General features: G+C 43.6%; 2 protein-coding genes across 2 annotated transcripts; one reads left to right on the forward strand and one right to left on the reverse strand.

Moving 5' to 3' along the window:
• The first annotated feature begins 1631 nt into the window (after positions 1 to 1631).
• On the forward strand, positions 1632 to 6972 carry LOC132618654 (cyclin-A3-1-like). The gene is made up of 6 exons (XM_060333674.1): positions 1632 to 2682; positions 4058 to 5736; positions 5840 to 6011; positions 6107 to 6248; positions 6329 to 6462; positions 6555 to 6972. Exons 2-6 carry the CDS (start codon positions 5723 to 5725, stop codon positions 6621 to 6623), a joined length of 531 nt encoding a protein of 176 aa, XP_060189657.1. The 5' UTR covers positions 1632 to 2682; positions 4058 to 5722; the 3' UTR covers positions 6624 to 6972.
• Positions 6973 to 15034: 8062 nt separating this feature from the next.
• On the reverse strand, positions 15035 to 15732 carry LOC132619742 (uncharacterized). Its single transcript, XM_060334555.1, has 2 exons — positions 15322 to 15732; positions 15035 to 15049 (listed from the first exon to the last, which is right to left on the reverse strand). Exons 1-2 carry the CDS (start codon positions 15730 to 15732, stop codon positions 15035 to 15037), a joined length of 426 nt encoding a protein of 141 aa, XP_060190538.1.
• Positions 15733 to 18357: the final 2625 nt, after the last annotated feature.

Below are 18357 nucleotides of genomic sequence, written 5' to 3' on the forward strand. Positions count from 1 at the left end.
GGATTTAAGATCCAGATATTAAAAAATAAGAGTAGAAGTGGTCCAATTTTAAGATGACAAGGGTATTTTTAATACTAAAATATAACAGAGGACAAAAGTGCTCTATTTTCGATAATTGAAGAATACTTTGATCCTTTCCCATTTTATATATGTATGTTGTAAAATATAATAATATATGTATGTCAATATCTATGTTACTTGGAGGCCAAAAACTAGTTACTGGAATTAACTATAAAGAAACTGCTAATTACAAGGGAACCAATATAGTTAGAATTAACCAAGTTAATTTTGTTACTTGGTGGCCAAGAAATTTTCTCCTATAAATGGGAGAGTATTTTCTATTATGAACATCATCAAAATATTGTAATAAAATCTATCCTTAAGCTTACTCTCTATTTCCCTCGTTTTACTCTTAATTTATATTACTCCCTCTATCTCAATTTTTTTGACATTTTTCACTTTTTGAGAGTCCAACTTCTTAATTTAACCGTGTGTTGGAACATAGAATCTTTCAATTTTTTGAGATAAAATTTACATATTTGGAAACTACGTAAAAAGTATTAAAAGTCACTATAATTAATAATTTAAAATATTTCAGAGATAAATGAAAAAATTACGATCAAAGAACAACTTGTTTGACTCTCGAAAAATGAAAAGTGTCAAACAAATTGGGACGGAAGGAGTATTTATGACAACGGAGAATTTTTAGCTAGCAAAGTTATTTTAGGGTCTATGACTAAAATAACCACTTTCTGTTTTCACTAAGGATTATCTTTGTTAAGTGGTGTATATGAAGGACCAAAATAGTCCAATACCAAATTAGTCCAACACTCAAATATTAAGGACCATTTTTTATTATCTTCTCGACTATGTGGGTGCAATTTCCCAAAGCGGGTATATGTGGAGGGAAACCCAACACAAACTTTCAAAAATTCAATCTGAAAAAAAGCCCCGACAAGACATCCTTAAACAACAATTCTCAAATATTAAGGATCCGTTTGGCCATGAGAATTTTTCATTTTTCTCCGTAAATCTTTTTCAGTTTAGGTTTGCCATAAAAATTTCAAAATAAACTTCAAGTGGTATTTGAAATTTGGAAAACACTCAAAATCAATTTTATACTTTGATTTACTTTTTAAATTTTAATACATTCAATGCAACCAAATATTCTTTAAAAAAATTGTAACAAAACACAATTTCATCTTTGATTTCAACTTTAAAATTTCAAATAAAGTGAAAAATATTTGATTTTCCTGGCCTAACGCCTACTTAAACTCAAAAACCATACGCCACCCACATAGCGCTTAAACTGAATTTTTTTCTCTAGATTTGTCAATGTGGGTTTTAATCAGATTGAGGACAAGGTGTTTGATTCTTTGCCTGTGAAGCCCAAAACTAAGCAGACTACTAAAAGGAAGGTGAAAAGGTCTGTTATTGAAAAGGAGAAGGAATTTGATGTTGGTGGTAAATTGGATGATGACCCTTAGATGTGCACTGCTTATGCTTCTGATACATATGATTATCTTCATCAAATGGTTATTTTTGGATGCTGTCTTCATTTGCTTGCACTTAACTAAGATCTTTGAAAGTACAAGAGGACGGGGGTGGGGGGTGGTGGGTGAATACTCTTTGGACCCAGGTAAACCACAACAAATAGTAAAGGTGCAGAATATAATGCGAGAGCAATAAATAAATGACTCTAGGAATTTTTATACTGGTTTAGAACCAATGTGATATCTTAATCCAGTCCCTTGAGTTGCAACTTGCAAGGAGGTTATCTCTTTAAGCTTTTTGTAATTTGAGTTGAGTATAACCTTTGTGGTTTTCCGCGGTTCACCACCAATATTTACAAGGTTGGTTTCTACTCGCTCACCAACAACGAACAAGGGTTGATTTTGACATGCTCACCAACAATGTACAAGGTTGGTTTTTCACTCATTCACAAACGACTTTTTGGTTCTCACTCGCTCACCAAAGAAACGGGCAATGACATAACCTCTTAAAAGTAGAACAAAGAACTTGAAGATGGTTGAGACGAAAGTATGTGAGGCTGCATGCTTTTCTTCTTTTAGGAGCTTGTATTTGTAGCCTTTCAACTTGTTCTTGGCATTGCATAACCCAAGGGAATTTCGTCGATTGTTCCTCAATCTTTTTTGTGATTCTGCTTCCTTGAGGGATATCTTCTTATTGATTCCTTGACCGTGGAGAGCTTCCCATCTTTTCTGACATCCAAGTGTGTTGTCAAAGTTCCTTGAATATCTCATTAAATGCCTTTCCTTGTTGTAGCAAGTTCATGGTAGTTGAAACATTAATGATCCTTCCTTCTCTTTCTTGATATTCCAGCGAACTCTTTATTAGTATATGAACCTGGTCATACTTTGTAGGGACGTATTTGCCTAACTGACACATCTGAAGGAATCAATGTTAGATTTATTGGATCCTTAGCAATTCATGCGAGGATTGGTCATTGGGGATAGAAATCCCTTTTTATGATACTTCTGAGAGGTCAACCGGGATACGGATGAATACTATATAGTAGCGGCAGGAAATTCTTTAGCCTTAAATCGGGTTATGCAGGTTGAACAGGTTGTTCCAGCCTGATACCGTCAGGAATTCTTGACTATTGCCTTCTCTGAAACTTGGACAATATATGAGACTTCCTTATTTGATGTGACTTTCCAGGTGTAGTCTTGTAAAAATCTTTCTTCACTCCTTAATTTGTAGTATTTCCTTGCTTGCTTCGTGGATGCACCATCTTCTTGGTCTATTATTCTTTCTAGCACATACCTTCAATTTTCTTAATTGTTGTAAGTAGAAATATTCCTATCATGCAAGCTTCCTTTTTTTTTTTTTTTTCTCTCTTCTGCTCCTTGATTTTAGAATGTAAAAATCTTACTGTTGGAACTTTGTGCTTTTCAAAATGAATCCTTCTGTGATTCCATAAATGATTGAATCTTTTTAGTGCTTTCCTTCCACATGGAATATATTCCAGAGATTAAATCCAACCCATTTATTTAGTATAACTTTGAAAGCCTTCATTTCGGATCTTCTTTCCTTAATACCTTCAATAGAAGTGTTGGAAAATATTATTGGGTCAGCCTCATAAGCGGTGTTAGACGGCCCACAAGCCCATTAAATGTTCCTCCATGTTAAACCCTAGATCTATCCCCTATACAAACACTATCATGGGTGTTTAAGAAAGTTAATCCATCATATAGAGACGGCTAGAGTTTACACATAATATCTATTTCTGCATTAGGAGAGATATTTAGGTTGTGGAAACATGGGATTCATCCATCTTGTGAGGATTCCTGACGACCGGTGACGCGAGTCATGGTTGCTACAAATTCGCTTCCGCTGAGGAGAAACCCATAAGTCTCCTAACTAGTATTTACGAATCAAATACTACTAGAAGTTATTCACTCCTTATAAAAATATAAGACAATCTTTGGTTAAACCTTCTTTGCTTTTGGGTTCTCCGCAGAATATTGCATTTCATAAAAATCAATTATTAATAAACAATTCCTTTCTTGACTCTGTAGTAGATCCCACTACATCTCTTCCATACAGTTTCTTCTTTCCATAAAGTAGTAGATCTTCATCAAAAATCCTGTACCAGAAATGAATTTACCACAACTAAATGTTCTTTTAGTAATAATTGTGTTGGTTTGTTTTGTTATCATCAAAATTAATAAGTGAAACCTTAGACCTAACAATCCTAATTTTAATCATTTAGATCTCAATGATTAAGTGCTTTTGCATTTCATTTACGTTTAGAAATGTGAATTTTATCTACATGAAATTAAGAAGTCAAATGTTTAATTGGGGCTTACCTAATAGATCCTGATTTGGTTTCTTATGGATGATTTTGCAAATGACCATGCTAAATATTGAATTTTGGCAAGTGGGTTGTGGTAAATATCATTGAATGATCAAATCTTGATTTCCAGCCATGTAAAATTGTTTGTTTTGTGTGCGGTACTTTAACAAGTTATTGGCATCTGGGATTTTGAGCTTTTGACCAGCTCTATGGTTTTTTCAAATCTTTTCAAATCAGATTGAGAAAAAAGAGGACCATTGCCTGATTGCCATGAGAAAATTTAGAAGGATGTGAGTGCAAACATGAGAGGAGTTTTGGTGGACTGGCTGGTGGAAGTTGAAGAGGAATACAAACTTCTTTCAGACACATACTATTACACGGCAGAGGAAGTGCCTCGCCTGTTCCACAAGCAAGTTCAGCTGATAAAGTTTTGCCGCTTCCTTTACTTTCACTTGAATTTTATGTGAACCTCAGAATTTAAAATAAAATAAAATATGTTATTTGTTGGCAATGAATTTGTTTAAGAATCATTTGCCTAAAAGCATAAATTGGTAAGCCATCATCAAGCCTTCTTCATTCTCTCATCATCAAGTAATGAATTCTATTCCAATCAATCTCTTCCTTGAAACTAAAAACTCTAAAGCCCTTATTCTCCAAACCTTCCAAATAGTGAATAATACGTTTAATCCCATTCTTGAATTTAGTAATCCTTAATGTTATCAAATCCTTCTCTGCTTCAATACCGTTTTTTGCTTCACAGCTCCTCATAAACTCCAATCCTGTTCATTTTTTTCAACAAACTAAAAGTTCAATCAATCTCACCCATAACAGAACTCAACTTTTTATTTATTTTTTGCACTAAAACCCCATCAAGTAACCCATTCAAATATTTCAGAAAAACATCCTTTAATCTGTCATTCAACTCTTTTTATTAGATGCCACCTCAATGTTTTCTTTAACGCATGGAGTATACTCAATATCATAGTAGAACAGGTGTTAAAAAAAATATTGAGGTGTCATTGGATAAAGAAGAATTGAATGGTAGGTTAAAGGATGTTTTTCTGAAATATTTGAATGGGTTACTTGATGGGGTTTTAGTTCAAAAAAGAGATAAAAAGTTGAGTTTTGCTATGGGTGAGATTGATTGAACTTTTAGTTTGTTGAAAAAAACGAACAGGGTTTGAGTTTATGAGGAGCAGTTGAAGCAAAAAAGGGCATTGAAGCAGAGAAGGATTTGATAACATTGAGGATTACTAAATTCAAGAATAGGATTAAATGTATTATTAATTATTTGGAAAGTTTGGAGAATGAGGGTTTTAGAGTTTTTAGTTTTAGGGAAGAGATTGATTGGAATAGAATTCATTATTTGATGATGAGAGAGTGTAGAAGGCTTGATGATGGCTTACCAATTTATGCTTTCAAGCAGATGATTCTTAAACAAATTCATTGTCAATGGGTAACTATCAACAACAACCCAGTGAAATCCCACAACGTGGGGTCTGGGAAGGGTATAGTGTACGCAGACCTTACTCCTACCAAGGTAGGACGACTGTTTCCGAAAGACCCTCGGCTCAATAGAAGACATAAAAAGAGGTCAGATAAGGCCAAGAAATTCAAAGCGATATGGAAATGAAAATGATGGAAGCGTCAACGGGTAACTATCAGTTATTACATTTTTTAAGTCTGAGGTTCACATAAAATTCAATTGAAAGTAAAGGAAGCCGCAAAACTTTATCAACTGGACTTGTCTGTAGAGACACTTCCCTCTGCTGTGTAACAGTTTGGGTCTTTCTGGCTATAGTTGGAGGATTTTGAATTTTCAATTATGTTTCCTACATCAACAGATTCTTATCAGTGAATGTCATCCCTCGGCAAAGACTTCAGCTTTTGGGTGTTTCTTCAATGCTCATTGATGTGTAAGTATCTTAGCCAAGAATTGATTTTATCCCCCCTGGCAATGAGCTTTTTGTATAATTTTTCTTGTGAATCTAATATAATTTGTTGATTACGATCATGAAGTATGAGGAAATTAAGCCTCCACATGTTAAGGATTTTCATTACATTACAACCAATACATATACAAAGAATGATGGAGGCTAGCGTGCTACAATCCCTCAAATTTGAAATGGGTAATCTCACAACCAAAACATTTCTTAGAAGATTTACTATGGTTGCTCAAGAAGATTACAACGTAAGTGGAAATATGACATGAACATTATGATTTCCAATTCAGCTTTGTTTCTGTTAAATGTTTGCTTATTTAATTTTTTGTCCTACTTTTTTTAGAACCCTGATTTGCAGTTAGAGTTTCTGTGCTACTACCTAGCAGAGTTAAGTTTACCGGATCACCACTGTGAAATTCTTGCCTTCTTTGGTAGCTGCTGCTGTGAGATTTCTGTCAAGGTTCACTTTACAGCCAAAGTCTTGGGTGAGGATTTTGATTCAATATTTACTATGTATAGTTCATTGACATATAGAAGCCCCAGATTAACTCTATTCATTTTACAGAGTCTGGCCCTTCAACTCGCTCAGGATATAGAGCAGCAGATCTTAAGGATTGTGTTCTTATCATACATGACTTTCAATTAAATAGAAGAGGAAGCACTTTGGCTGCTGTGAGGAACAAATACAAGCAGCATAAGGTATAAATCCGTGTTTGATAATTGATGATTTTGTTGTAAACACCGGCACAATTTAAATTTAATGTGAACACTGTATGATTTTCCTGTAACAGTTCAAATGTATGTCAACATTGTCTTCTCCTCTGGAAATACTGGATTGCTTCTTTGAAGATACATGCTAATGATTACTTGGATATATGCTTAGAAATTGGAATGGGACACTACGATAACTCCTGGAAGAGGTGAACTGCCTTTTTGGTGCTGGCTCATGCTGCTCTGAGGACATCATTTTAGTAGATTTGGTATACTCCTCAAGATGTACGAAAGTTATAACAGCTAGCTAGTAAGATAATCTTGAATTTTTGTACCTTGGTTTAAGAGCCATGGATAGCAAAAATAATGATTCTTCTACATAGTTGTAGTGAGTGATGCTTGGAATTTAGTACAATACATTATTCTTGTAATAAGCTGGAAACAACTATAGAATACTATTAATAAAAGGTTTTGAATGTTAGTATTGCCTTCATTTGCAGTTCTCTTTGGTTGCCTAGCTTAAAATGGTTACTGTAAACTGTTGAATGAAATGGGATTCAAATAGCACAGAATGAATGTAGGGGATTTATAATTGGTCCCTAATCCCTATTAGTATGTACTTGAGGCTAATTATTCTTGTTATCATAAGCTTACATTCTTATGATTACACTCGCAATACGAGATTTTGTTGAAGAACGTTTTACTCCTTAAGGTTTAGAAAAGAGCATTTTGTTAAAGTGTGGTTTACCTCTTTTAGAGGGTTTACACAATGTGAATCCAAATTAGTCACTCTCATCTCCCCTGCTGAAAAAAAATGTCCAGTTCTTAAGCTATCAAATCTCATGCTCTTTGATCATATTTACTATTGCCTAATCTCACATTTTTTGGCCGTATGTTCCTTCGTTTTCTTGCGAATCAATTGCCGAAACCTTCTTCTTTCCTAATAATGAGCTGCACATGTGCAGGAATAACTGAGTAGTCCACAAGTTAGTTATAACTAACTTTCCCCCCAAAGCTTCCCCCTCCTATATTGCTGAGTCTTAGCCTGCGTAATCGATAGTTTCTGAGATCAAAATTCAATAAAATCCTTCTCTTTCTTTCTCAATCAGTTTTAGAACTCGATTGAGTTCTTGAGTGTGTATACGGTAGAAACCGGCTATGAGGCGAACCGGTGGAACGAGGAACCAGAGGAAGGAATGAGAATGTGAGGGATACTATTCGCCCTTGACTGGGGCAATGCTTGGGCCGGTGCTGGGCAAGGGCACCGACAGGTCTGCCTTCGACGTTGTCGTAGTGGCCAAGCCCGGTGACCCGAGCATCCAAGCCCGATGACCCGAGCATTCATGGCCGTTTGTCCGAGTAGCCGTTGGTCCGTGTGGCCGTTGCATGCGGGTCACGCGCCAGTAGCGTCCTGCCACAGTCAACTACCTACCATGCGTGTGTCAGACGGCGCCGTCAGTCTAATCCCACCAAATCGGTGCAGAGCTGTCCTTGCTATTATTATTTTATTGTTTCCCATTGTATGAGACCCATGGAGGTGACACTATAAATAGGGCATATCTTCCTCCTTTGTGGGGTTGGTTCCTTTTACTTTCCAAGAACACTTATAATAGAAGAATTCACATATCCAATCTCTCTCTCAATATTTGATTCAGCCAAGGCCGTTTGTTTCCATTATTATTGTGTTTCTTACATCAAGTGTTTCCCATTGCTATCATAACAAATTGTCATCAGTAGCCGTTTCATTGAAGAGCTTTCACATATACATTTTCTCTATCTAACATACATCAAGATCCAAGCACATATCCTATACCCGCATACAAATTTAATTGATTATCCGATTTCGGGGTAAACAGTTTGGCGCCCACCGTGGGGCTAGGATAATAGTGGTCTTTGGCCTTGATTTCTATTATATTCATCAAAATCAAAAACGTCCCTGCCCGTCTCTGCGAAAACGGACTAAATGGCTGACATCGAACAATCCGGTCATGTCAATAACACCGAGATTGTGGCGGGAAACGAAGGAAGCGGACTACGGGCATTGCCGAACCCCGCTGACCCGAACCCCGTCAATTCAAGGGAGGGACTCAACCGGCAAAATACTGTGGATCAAGAGAATGCCGCCCTACCGGCCACTGATCCTCTAAATACACACAATTCCATTACACTGTCCCGGCGGGGCCGGAGAGAACCGGACGCGCCAAACGACGGTATTAACTTACGTTTAATTTTTGAAATGTTGCAGGAACAAAGAGCGGCAATCGCCGAGCAAGGAATAGCAATTGCCCGGCTGCAGAACGGAAAGGGTGAAGCAGGGCCGGAAAAGGTAAGGGGTGCTGCCGACAACGGAAGAAACGAGGCACGAATGGTCGAGAGCGAAGGCTCTGGAGCTGGCTCCTCTACCGAGGTTCTAAAGATGCTCGAAACTTTGGCGAAACGGGTAGATTCAACCGAAAAGAGGGTCGAGACATACAATTCTCGGGCGGACCAGATACCGGGGGCTCCACCTTTGCTGAAGGGGCCGAATTCGAAAAGGTACATTCAAAGGCCTTTTCCACCGAGTGCGGCCTCGAAACTGATCCCGAAGAGGTTCAAAATTCCCGATATACAGAAGTATGACGGCACAACGGACCCGCACGAGCATGTGACCTCATATACCTGTGCCATAAAAGGTAATGATATGGAGGAAGATGAGATCGAGTCAGTGTTGCTGAAAAAATTTGGGGAAACTCTGTCGAAGGGAGCGTTGACGTGGTATGACCACCTACCCGAGCATTCATCACTTCTTTCGAGATGCTCGTCGATGCCTTCGTAAAGGCACATGCCGGTGCCATCAAGGTGCAGGCCCGTAAGGCCGATATCTTCCGGATAACCCAAAGGGACGATGAGCTATTACAGGAGTTCGTCAACCGGTTCCAGAGGGAACGGATGGAACTCCCCCCGGTGCCAGAAGAATGGGCCGCACAAGCTTTCACAAAGGGGCTCAACATGCTAAGTTCAGCTGCTTCGGCCAAATTGAAAGAAAATTTGCTGGAATACGAGGCCGTGACATGGGCCGATGTCCACAATCGGTATGAATCGAAGATTCGGGTGGAGGATGATCAGCTCGAGCTCTCTTCGGTAAAGTTAAAAGTGAATAGAGGTTTCGAAAAACCGAGGAAGGGTTACGAAACGAAGTCCGAATCATCAAAAGAAAGGTTTCAGCCATACTCCCACTCGGAGAGGCCAAATTTCAGGACGGAAAAGTCAAGGGAAAGCCCGAGCCACTTCTCAGGTCGAGGTAGCAAGCGGATCGAGCGCCCGTCAAATAGCCGGGGGCTCTCGTTCAGGAGTGATGCCGGAAGTTCCGCCAGCAATAAGGGTCCACCGAATATTTCGGAGTACAACTTCAACGTCAGTACTTCAGATCTTGTCTCGGCCATCGGCCGCGTCCCAGATGTGCGATGGCCGAAACCAATAAGGTCAGATCCGGGACAACGGGATCCGAACATGGTGTGTGAATATCACGGAACCCATGGTCACAAAACTAAGGATTGCCGCCAGTTGAGAGAGGAGGTAGCCCGGTTATTGAAAAACGGCCACCTCCGAGATCTATTGAGCGAACGAGCCAAAAATCACTACAAGGAAAGGGAAGCTCATCGGAGGGTCGAACCGGTTGAACACCAGCATACAATCAACATGATAGTTGGGGGTATCGACGTCCCTCGAGGGCCGATAATGAAACGGACCAAGGTCTCTATTGTTCGTGAAAAACACATCCGAGACCATTCAACCGGGGGCTCTATTTCCTTCGATGATGAAGACGCGGAAGGCATCATTCAACCGCACAATGATGCACTGGTAATTTCTATACTCATCTTTAAAACTAAGGTTAAACGTATTTTGGTTGACCCAGGTAGCTCGGCCAACATCATCCGATGGAGAGTGGTCGAACAGCTAGGGCTGCTAGATCGGATCGTATCGGTGGCTCGGGTACTCAGTGGGTTCAATATGGCCAGCGAAACTACGAAGGGAGAGATCTCGTTGCCCGTGAACGCGGATGGAACCATTCAGAAAACGGTGTTCTATGTGATCGAGGGCGACATGAAGTATAATGCGTTATTGGGCAGACCTTGGATACATAACATGAGGGCAGTTCCCTCAACACTGCATCAGTTGCTGAAGTTCCCCACCCCGGAGGGGGTGAAGTCCATCCGAGGTGAGCAGCCCGCGGCAAAGGAAATGTTCGCAGTAGAGGAGGCGGCGCTCCGGCCCAAGGAGCCGGCTTAGGAAAAGAAGGGTGTAACCGGTGGGGAGGTCCCCCAATAGCAACCAAAGTATACCGGGCCAGATCCAGTGCATGAAGAAGATGACTTCGGGATACCCAGATCCTTTGTCATGCCGGATGACTCGGACGCGACCAAGTCTACCGTAGAGGAGCTGGAGCAGATCATCCTGTTCGAGTTCTTACCGGACAGAAAGGTATACCTGGGCACGGGTCTTACCCAGGAGCTCAGGCGCAAATTAATTGAGTTTCTTCGAGCTAACGCCGATTGCTTTGCATGGTCGCATATAGATATGACAGGTATATCACCAGAAATAGCATCACACAAACTCAGCTTGGACAGGAAGTTTCCCCCGGTGAAGCAAAAAAGAAGGCCCATGGAGGAACCAAAACACACCTTCGTGAAAGACGAGGTAACAAAGCTTTTAAAAATAGGTTCCATCCGGGAGGTGAAATACCCGGATTGGCTTGCAAACGTGGTGGTGGTGCCCAAAAAAGGTAACAAATTTCGAATGTGTGTCGATTATAAGGATTTAAACAAGGCATGCCCGAAGGATTCATTTCCATTGCCTCACATCGATAGAATGATCGATGCGACGGCCGGACATGAAATGTTAAGTTTTCTCGATGCTTACTCCGGGTACAACCAAATCCGGATGCACCCGGAGGATCAAGAGAAAACGTCCTTCATCACCCGTTATGGGACTTACTGTTATAACGTCATGCCTTTCGGACTAAAAAATGCCGGTGCAACTTACCAACGCCTAGTTAATGGAATGTTCGAAGAACAAATAGGGAAAACAATGGAAGTTTATGTTAACGATATGGTTGTTAAGTCCCTGGAAACAGAGGACCATTTGAAGCATTTGCAGGAAGCCTTCGATGTACTCCGCAGATACAACATGAAACTCAACCCGGAGAAATGTGCCTTCGGCGTAAGGTCTGGTAAATTTCTGGGGTTCATGGTGTCAAACCGGGGAATTGAAATCAACCCGGACAAGATCAAGGCCATCGAGGACATCGAGGTCGTGAACAACATAAAGGGGGTACAGAAGCTCACCGGGAGGATAGCAGCGCTGAGTCGCTTCATATCGAGGTCCTCGGACAAGAGCCATCGTTTCTTCTCTTTGCTCAGAAAGAAGAACGACTTCGTTTGGACACCGGAGTGCCAAAAAGCCCTACGAGAGTTGAAGAGGTACTTGTCTAGCCCTCCGTTGCTGCACACACCAAAGGCCGATGAGCCACTTTTCCTCTACCTAGCTGTCTCCGAAATGGCGGTAAGTGGCGTTTTGGTCCGAGAAGAATCAGGTACGCAATTCCCTATCTATTATGTAAGTAGAACTTTGGGGGATGCAGAGACCCGTTACCCCCATTTGGAAAAGTTGGCATTAGCACTGGTAAGCGCTTCCAGAAAGCTCAAACCTTATTTCCAATGCCACCCCATATGTGTAGTAACCACTTACCCTTTAAAAAACATCATGCATAAACCTGAGTTGTCAGGTAGATTAACAAAATGGGCTGTAGAGATTAGCGGTTACGATATTGAGTATAAACCTCGAACGGCCATCAAATCTCAAATCTTGGCCGATTTTTTAGCAGACTTTACCCCGACTATGGTTCCCGAGGTCGAAAAGGAACTTTTGCTGACCTCGGGAAAGACCACGGGCATTTGGTCTCTACACACGGACGGGGCCTCGAACCTTAGAGGTTCCGGACTAGGGATTGTCCTTAGGACCCCGGCCGGGGATGTCATTCGACAATCCGTTAAAACTGCTAAATTGACTAACAATGAAGTCGAGTATGAGGCTATGGTTGCAGGTTTGGAATTGGCTCGAAGCATGGGGGCCGAGATAATCGAGGCAAAGTGCGATTCGCTTTTGGTCGCAAACCAGGTGAACGGCGTGTTCGAAGTAAAGGACGAACGGATGCAGAGGTACCTCGAAAAAACCCAAGTGGTGCTTCATCAGTTTAAAGAATGGACCTTGCAGCACATACCGAGGGAGCAGAACAGTGAGGCCGACGCATTGGCAAATTTGGGATCCTCGGTCGTGGAGGAGGAAATTGACCCCGGGGCAACGGTGCACTTATCAAACACGGCCATAGAAAGCGGACACGCCGAAATATACACAATGGGATTAACTTGGGATTGGCGCAATAAGTACATCGACTACTTGCGTGACGGAAAGCTCCCGAATGACCCGAAGGAATCACGGTCACTACAGACCAAGGCCGCTCGTTTTTGCTTAGTGGACGGCCAATTGTATCGACTCTCTTTCCTCGGCCCCCTGGCTAAGTGTTTGGGCCCCGGAGAAACGGAATACGTGATGAGAGAGGTACACGAAGGAACCTGTGGCAACCACTCCGGTGCGGAAGCTCTGGTTCGAAAAATCATCAAGGCCGGTTATTACTGGAATCAGATGGATGAAGACGCTAAAAGTTTGTTCGAAAATGCGACGGATGTCAGAAGCATGCTCTGATGATTCACCAGCCCGGGGAGTTACTGCATTCGGTGATCTCACCTTGGCCTTTCATGAAGTGGGGAATGGACATTGTGGGTCCGTTACCTCAGGCACCAGGTAAGGCCCGTTTCATTTTGTTATGACTGACTATTTTTCTAAATGGGTTGAAGCACAGGCCTTCGAAAAGATAAGAGAGAAGGAAGTCATCGACTTCATATGGGATCACATTATCTGCCGTTTCGGCATCCCCTCCGAGATAACTTGTGATAATGGTCCTCAGTTCGTGGGTGGCAAGGTCAACAATTTCCTCGAGGGATTGAAGATCAAGAAAATCGTGTCAACCCCGTATCACCCATGTGCGAACGGACAGGCAGAATCCACGAACAAAACGATAATCCAAAATCTGAGGAAAAGGCTTGAAGCATCGAAGCATCATTGGAGGGAGATATTGCCGAAGGTGTTGTGGGCTTACAGAACCACATCCAGATCGAGCACGGGGGAAACCCCGTTCTCATTGGTTTACGGAGCCGAAGCCCTTATCCCCGTGAAAGTCGGTGAACCGACCCTCCGCTTCAGGTATACCACCGGAGAGTCAAACGGGGAGGCCATGGCCGTGAAGCTCGACCTCGCAGATGAACTACGCGAAAGCGCGTCGGTCCGCATAGCGGCCCAAAAACTGAGGATGGAAAGATACTACAACCGAAGAGCCAACTTTCGGCATTTCCAAGTTGGGGATTTAGTTCTTCGAAAAGTTACCTTGCACACCAAGAACCCCAACGAGGGAAAGATGGGTTCGAACTGGGAAGGTCCGTACAAGGTAACCGGTATAACGGGCAAAGGATCGTATCAATTGGAGTCCATGGGCGGGCAGCATCTGCGTAATAACTGGAACGTGGCCCGTCTAAAGAGATACTACTGCTAAGGTATGGTCTCCCCGTATCCTCTTATTAACTTTTCTCTTTTACAGGAAGTCAAGAGCGGGACAAAATTAGAACCTAGATCTGAAAACACGTGTTGCACTCTTTTCCTTAGTACGGTTTTGTCCCAAAATGGGTTTTCCGACAAGGTTTTTAATGAGGCAACGAGTACAACGTGTTACTTAACAAATATGAAGGGCGAGTACCCGGATACCCGGTGTCGCATCCTCCAATTGGGGACATAATAGCACTCACCCGACCTCAGAGATCGAATAAGTTCTAGGGGAGTACTATGCCACACCGAAGATGACCCCGATTAAAGCAGACGGAGAAGCTCAACATTTGCTACGGCAAAACTAAGGGCCGGCCACCGGCCATAGCCTCCGATGTAAGGACCAAACGATCATAATGAATCGTGTCCCATTTAGCATTTTGCTACGGCAAAACTAAGGCCCGGCCACCGGCCATAGCCTCCGATGTAAGGACCAAACGATCATAACGAATCGTGTCCCATTTTACATTTGCTACGGCTAAGGAAGAAAGGGTTAAAATTATCATATGTACAAACATTTTGCAAACACAAAGTTATCAAAAATTAGGATAACAACTTTCTGTTAAATACACTTTGCCCAGTTGATAACCACAGTATTTCGATACTGTCTCATTCGCATACCCTACGCCGGGTACCATAGTCGAAATTTGGCAAAGGCAACGAGATCACAATGATCCAAGCCAAAATTTGATAAGCCACCGGCCCCAAAATATCGGATAAGACCTACGGGCACGATGGATTAACGACTACGAGTCGACTTGTCCTAAAACGGACCAACGATCATGGAAAAAATAATAGCAAAAATCCAAAAACGAAGAAACAAGGAAAAGACATTCTTTATATATATGTACAAGAGATGCTCTTTACATCAAAAACCAAAATCCTACAAAGGCAAAAAACAAAAACAAAGGATGAAGCACAGGCCCTATGCTATCCGGCATGGCTAGAGGAGGATGAGTGTTCGGACTCGGTCTGCTCGGAGTCGTCTGACTCGGACCCAAGGGCACGGTTGGCCTCATCCTCCATCATTTTTGCTTCAAGTATCAGGGCCGGAAGATCCGAAAGGCCGTGCTCAGCTTGCTCGAGGGTGATTCGCCGAGACTTCCACTTCTCATACTCGGTGACAATAGCAGTATGAGCCTCGGCCGCCTCAACATTTCTCCAGGTTTCTTCCAAGTCGGCCTCAGCCTTGGCCAGTTTTGCTTCCAGATCAGCCCGGTTCTCCTCAAGGACACTTATCCTACCATTGGCTGCCTCTAGCTCGGCCTTAAGGCCGTCATTGGCAATAACCGCCCCCTCGAGCTCAGCTCTTAGACCTTCACATATCCGAGACCGCTCCTCGGATTTTTCCTCGGACACCCTCTTGCGCTCGTTGAGAAAGGCAACCTCGGACTCTAGCTGCCGGTTCTTCTCGGCCAAGCCCGTAGCATCAGCCTTCACCGAGTCCAGTTCCCCCCGGAGTTGGGAAACCGTGGTCTCGAGCTCATCCAGCCTCAAGGAAAACTGGGCTTTATCCTGGCTAAGGCCGATTTTGTCAGCCTCAAGGCTCCGATTATAATCGGTCATAGCAGCCAGTTCACTCTTCAAACGACGGTTTTAGCCCTTAGCCGCATCAAGCTCAGGCCGAAGGTTGGCCAGCACGGCCGCCCGGTTCAACTCTCCCTCTTTCTCCCGAAGAAGATGTTGGTATTTCTCCGTTTCTCGGCCCTGGGCGACCAGTTTCCCTCGAAGATCGTCTATCTCGTGTTGGGCACAGATGAAAGCTTCATTGACCAGAACCACACTCTGCAGGTGAAACAAGTCAGAAGGCTTAGGCGAAGTAAGGATAAATCCACAGATAAACTATACAAGGATGACATAAGAGCTTACCCAGTTGCTTGCATGCATACCCTCGTTAATGAGGCACTGCCATGTGAGCCCGGTCATTTTGCGCCTGTCCGAGTCAGAAATAAGGGGTCGCAAATAGCTCGCTACGCCCACCGGACGCGATAGAAAGCTGCAATCCTCGGGGACGGTGACTACGGCCGATCTGGTTCTCCTTGATTCCACGCTTGGGGCCGGGAAGATATTTACCAAGCTGTCCCTGGCGCCCGATTCGGAGATCCGGTTGGCCGGCCTCGTGGCTCGAGGAATAGGGAGATGACCAAAGCCCGCTGCTTCACCGGTAGCGGCGGGGGGGGGGGGGTGCTCGAGAACATATAGTCAAAATCATCCACCCGCAGAACCGGAGTAGATGAACTTGGAGCAGCCTCAATATTTTCGGCAAAAGGCCGGGGGCTCCGCAGTTGCGGCAGGATCATACTCGGGAGACGGACGAGCGCCTCTGGGGGCTTCGCTCTCCGGTACTGGATCGGTCCTTTTGTCGGCTTCAGCAGCAGCCGCTTCCCCGGATCTTCTCCTTTGCAGGGGAGCATCTTCCGAAGAAGTTTCACCTAAAATGTCGACAAAGTCAATCGACCGAAGAGGAGCCGGTGAAAGTATTTCTTCCGCACCTGAACGTGGAGCTGGAACCAAGAGACCTACGCCGACAGAAGGAAGGGGTGAAGCGGAGACTGTCTCCTCTGGTATGGGAGCCACGGAGGGAACTGAGGCCACTCTCCGAACAATAATGTCGGGCTCCCTCTCTTCCCTTGAAGACCGAGCAACGCTTCTTGCCTTCTTCCTTTTTGGCTTCTGCCCCTTTTCCTTTTTACAGCATCGGCAAGAACACGGGAAGAACCCGCCGTGTCAAAATCGGACACCGGTGCAGGGGGAGCGGTCCCCGATTCCGGTCTAGGGGCCACCGAGCCTTTGGGCAAACCTGAAAAACAAAGACAATAGCAAGGGTTGAGAGGGAAAAAATCCATGAACAGTGGGGAAATACAACGAGCATGAAGGGAAACAAAATGTTACCATGATTTTGGGCGATCTACCGGCCGCGTGACAGGTGGGCCCATGTCCGATCGTCGTAAGGATACAGGTCGATAAGTACAGTGACCCAGTCACTCAGATTCCGAATGACCGGAGGAACATACCCATTGGCTGAAAAAAATAAGGAAGAAACAGTGAGAAAGCGGGATCGAAATTTGACGAAACAACGCTAAGTCAACTATTCGAGACTTGAAACTTACGCTTGTTGTTCCACTTCTCCGGGAAAGGCATATGGTCGGCTGGGATAATGTCCTCGGTCTTCACCCGGACGTATCGCTCCAACCATCCCCGGTCTCTATCTTCATCCATTTTTGAGAAGAATGGATTCCGGCTGCGCTTAGCCAGTTTCATTACGCCACCCCGGAACAGCCTCGGGGAGTGTAGGCGTATCAGGTGGGCTAGTGTGAACTCCTGCTCGGCATTGTTGGCCAACGACCGGAGACACTCTACGACCCTCTAAACATTTGGGCCGATCTGAGCCAATGTAACACCGTAAGTCCGACACATGTCGAGGATGACCGGATCCACCGGAGGGTCGAGTTTGAGCGTGAAGGGGTATGTGTAAACGTATAGAAACCCTTCACGGTGGTCAGTAACGGATTCATCTGGTCTTGGGGCGAAAACCCGAACTGGACGGGTGTCCCACCCGCAATCGGCCCGGACTGTATCGAGCTTCTCCTCGGTAATAGATGAGCGATACTGCCTCACGTCGAATCCTCTATCCGAAACGGAGGAAGGCTTTTCGACCTCAAGGTCTTTGTTAAAGTTGAATTTAGCCGGTATGACATCCGAAGCCGTGGGCTCGAATTTAGCGGGAGACGCAGTCTCGGCCCCCGGGGACGACACCGGTGGAACATCGTGGGAAGTGGATTCAGACATCTTGGAAATAGTAAAGAAAGAAGGTCCAAGAGAGGAATTTAAGAAAAACGAAGGAACTGGTGGTTCGAGGAGGAGTGAAGTATAAAACAGCAACACTCGAGTAGAGAATATTCGGTAGCAGTGGTGACCAAGTCGGTTCTTTTGCACGCACTATGAACAATGAATCAATAAGCAAATCAAGTTTGAAGTTAATTGAGTATGGTACAAATGGGAAAAACGCAGAAATGAGGTGAAGTTGGAGAAGATGCAGAACGTGAAAATGGTAAAATGAAGGGGTTAAGGGCCTTATATAGGCATGGGAGAGGAACGGTTACCGAGGACGACCAATCAGACGGCGCCACGTATCCCCATCATTAATACGAAGCGACTCGAAATGACGTGAAAAAGGCGGTTGACAGAAGT

Source organism: Lycium barbarum, chromosome 11 (genome assembly GCF_019175385.1).
Source record: "Lycium barbarum isolate Lr01 chromosome 11, ASM1917538v2, whole genome shotgun sequence".
NCBI classification, from domain to species: Eukaryota; Viridiplantae; Streptophyta; class Magnoliopsida; order Solanales; family Solanaceae; genus Lycium; species Lycium barbarum.

Coding starts and splice junctions, on each gene's coding strand:
- LOC132618654 (XM_060333674.1), top strand. Junction 6,012..6,106: donor TTGCTCAAGAAGATTACAAC/GTAAGTGGAAAT, acceptor TACTTTTTTTAG/AACCCTGATTTGCAGTTAGA. Junction 6,249..6,328: donor CTTTACAGCCAAAGTCTTGG/GTGAGGATTTTG, acceptor TTCATTTTACAG/AGTCTGGCCCTTCAACTCGC.
- LOC132619742 (XM_060334555.1), bottom strand. CDS start 15,732: ATGACCGATTATAATCGGAGCCTTGAGGCTGACAAAATCGGCCTTAGC.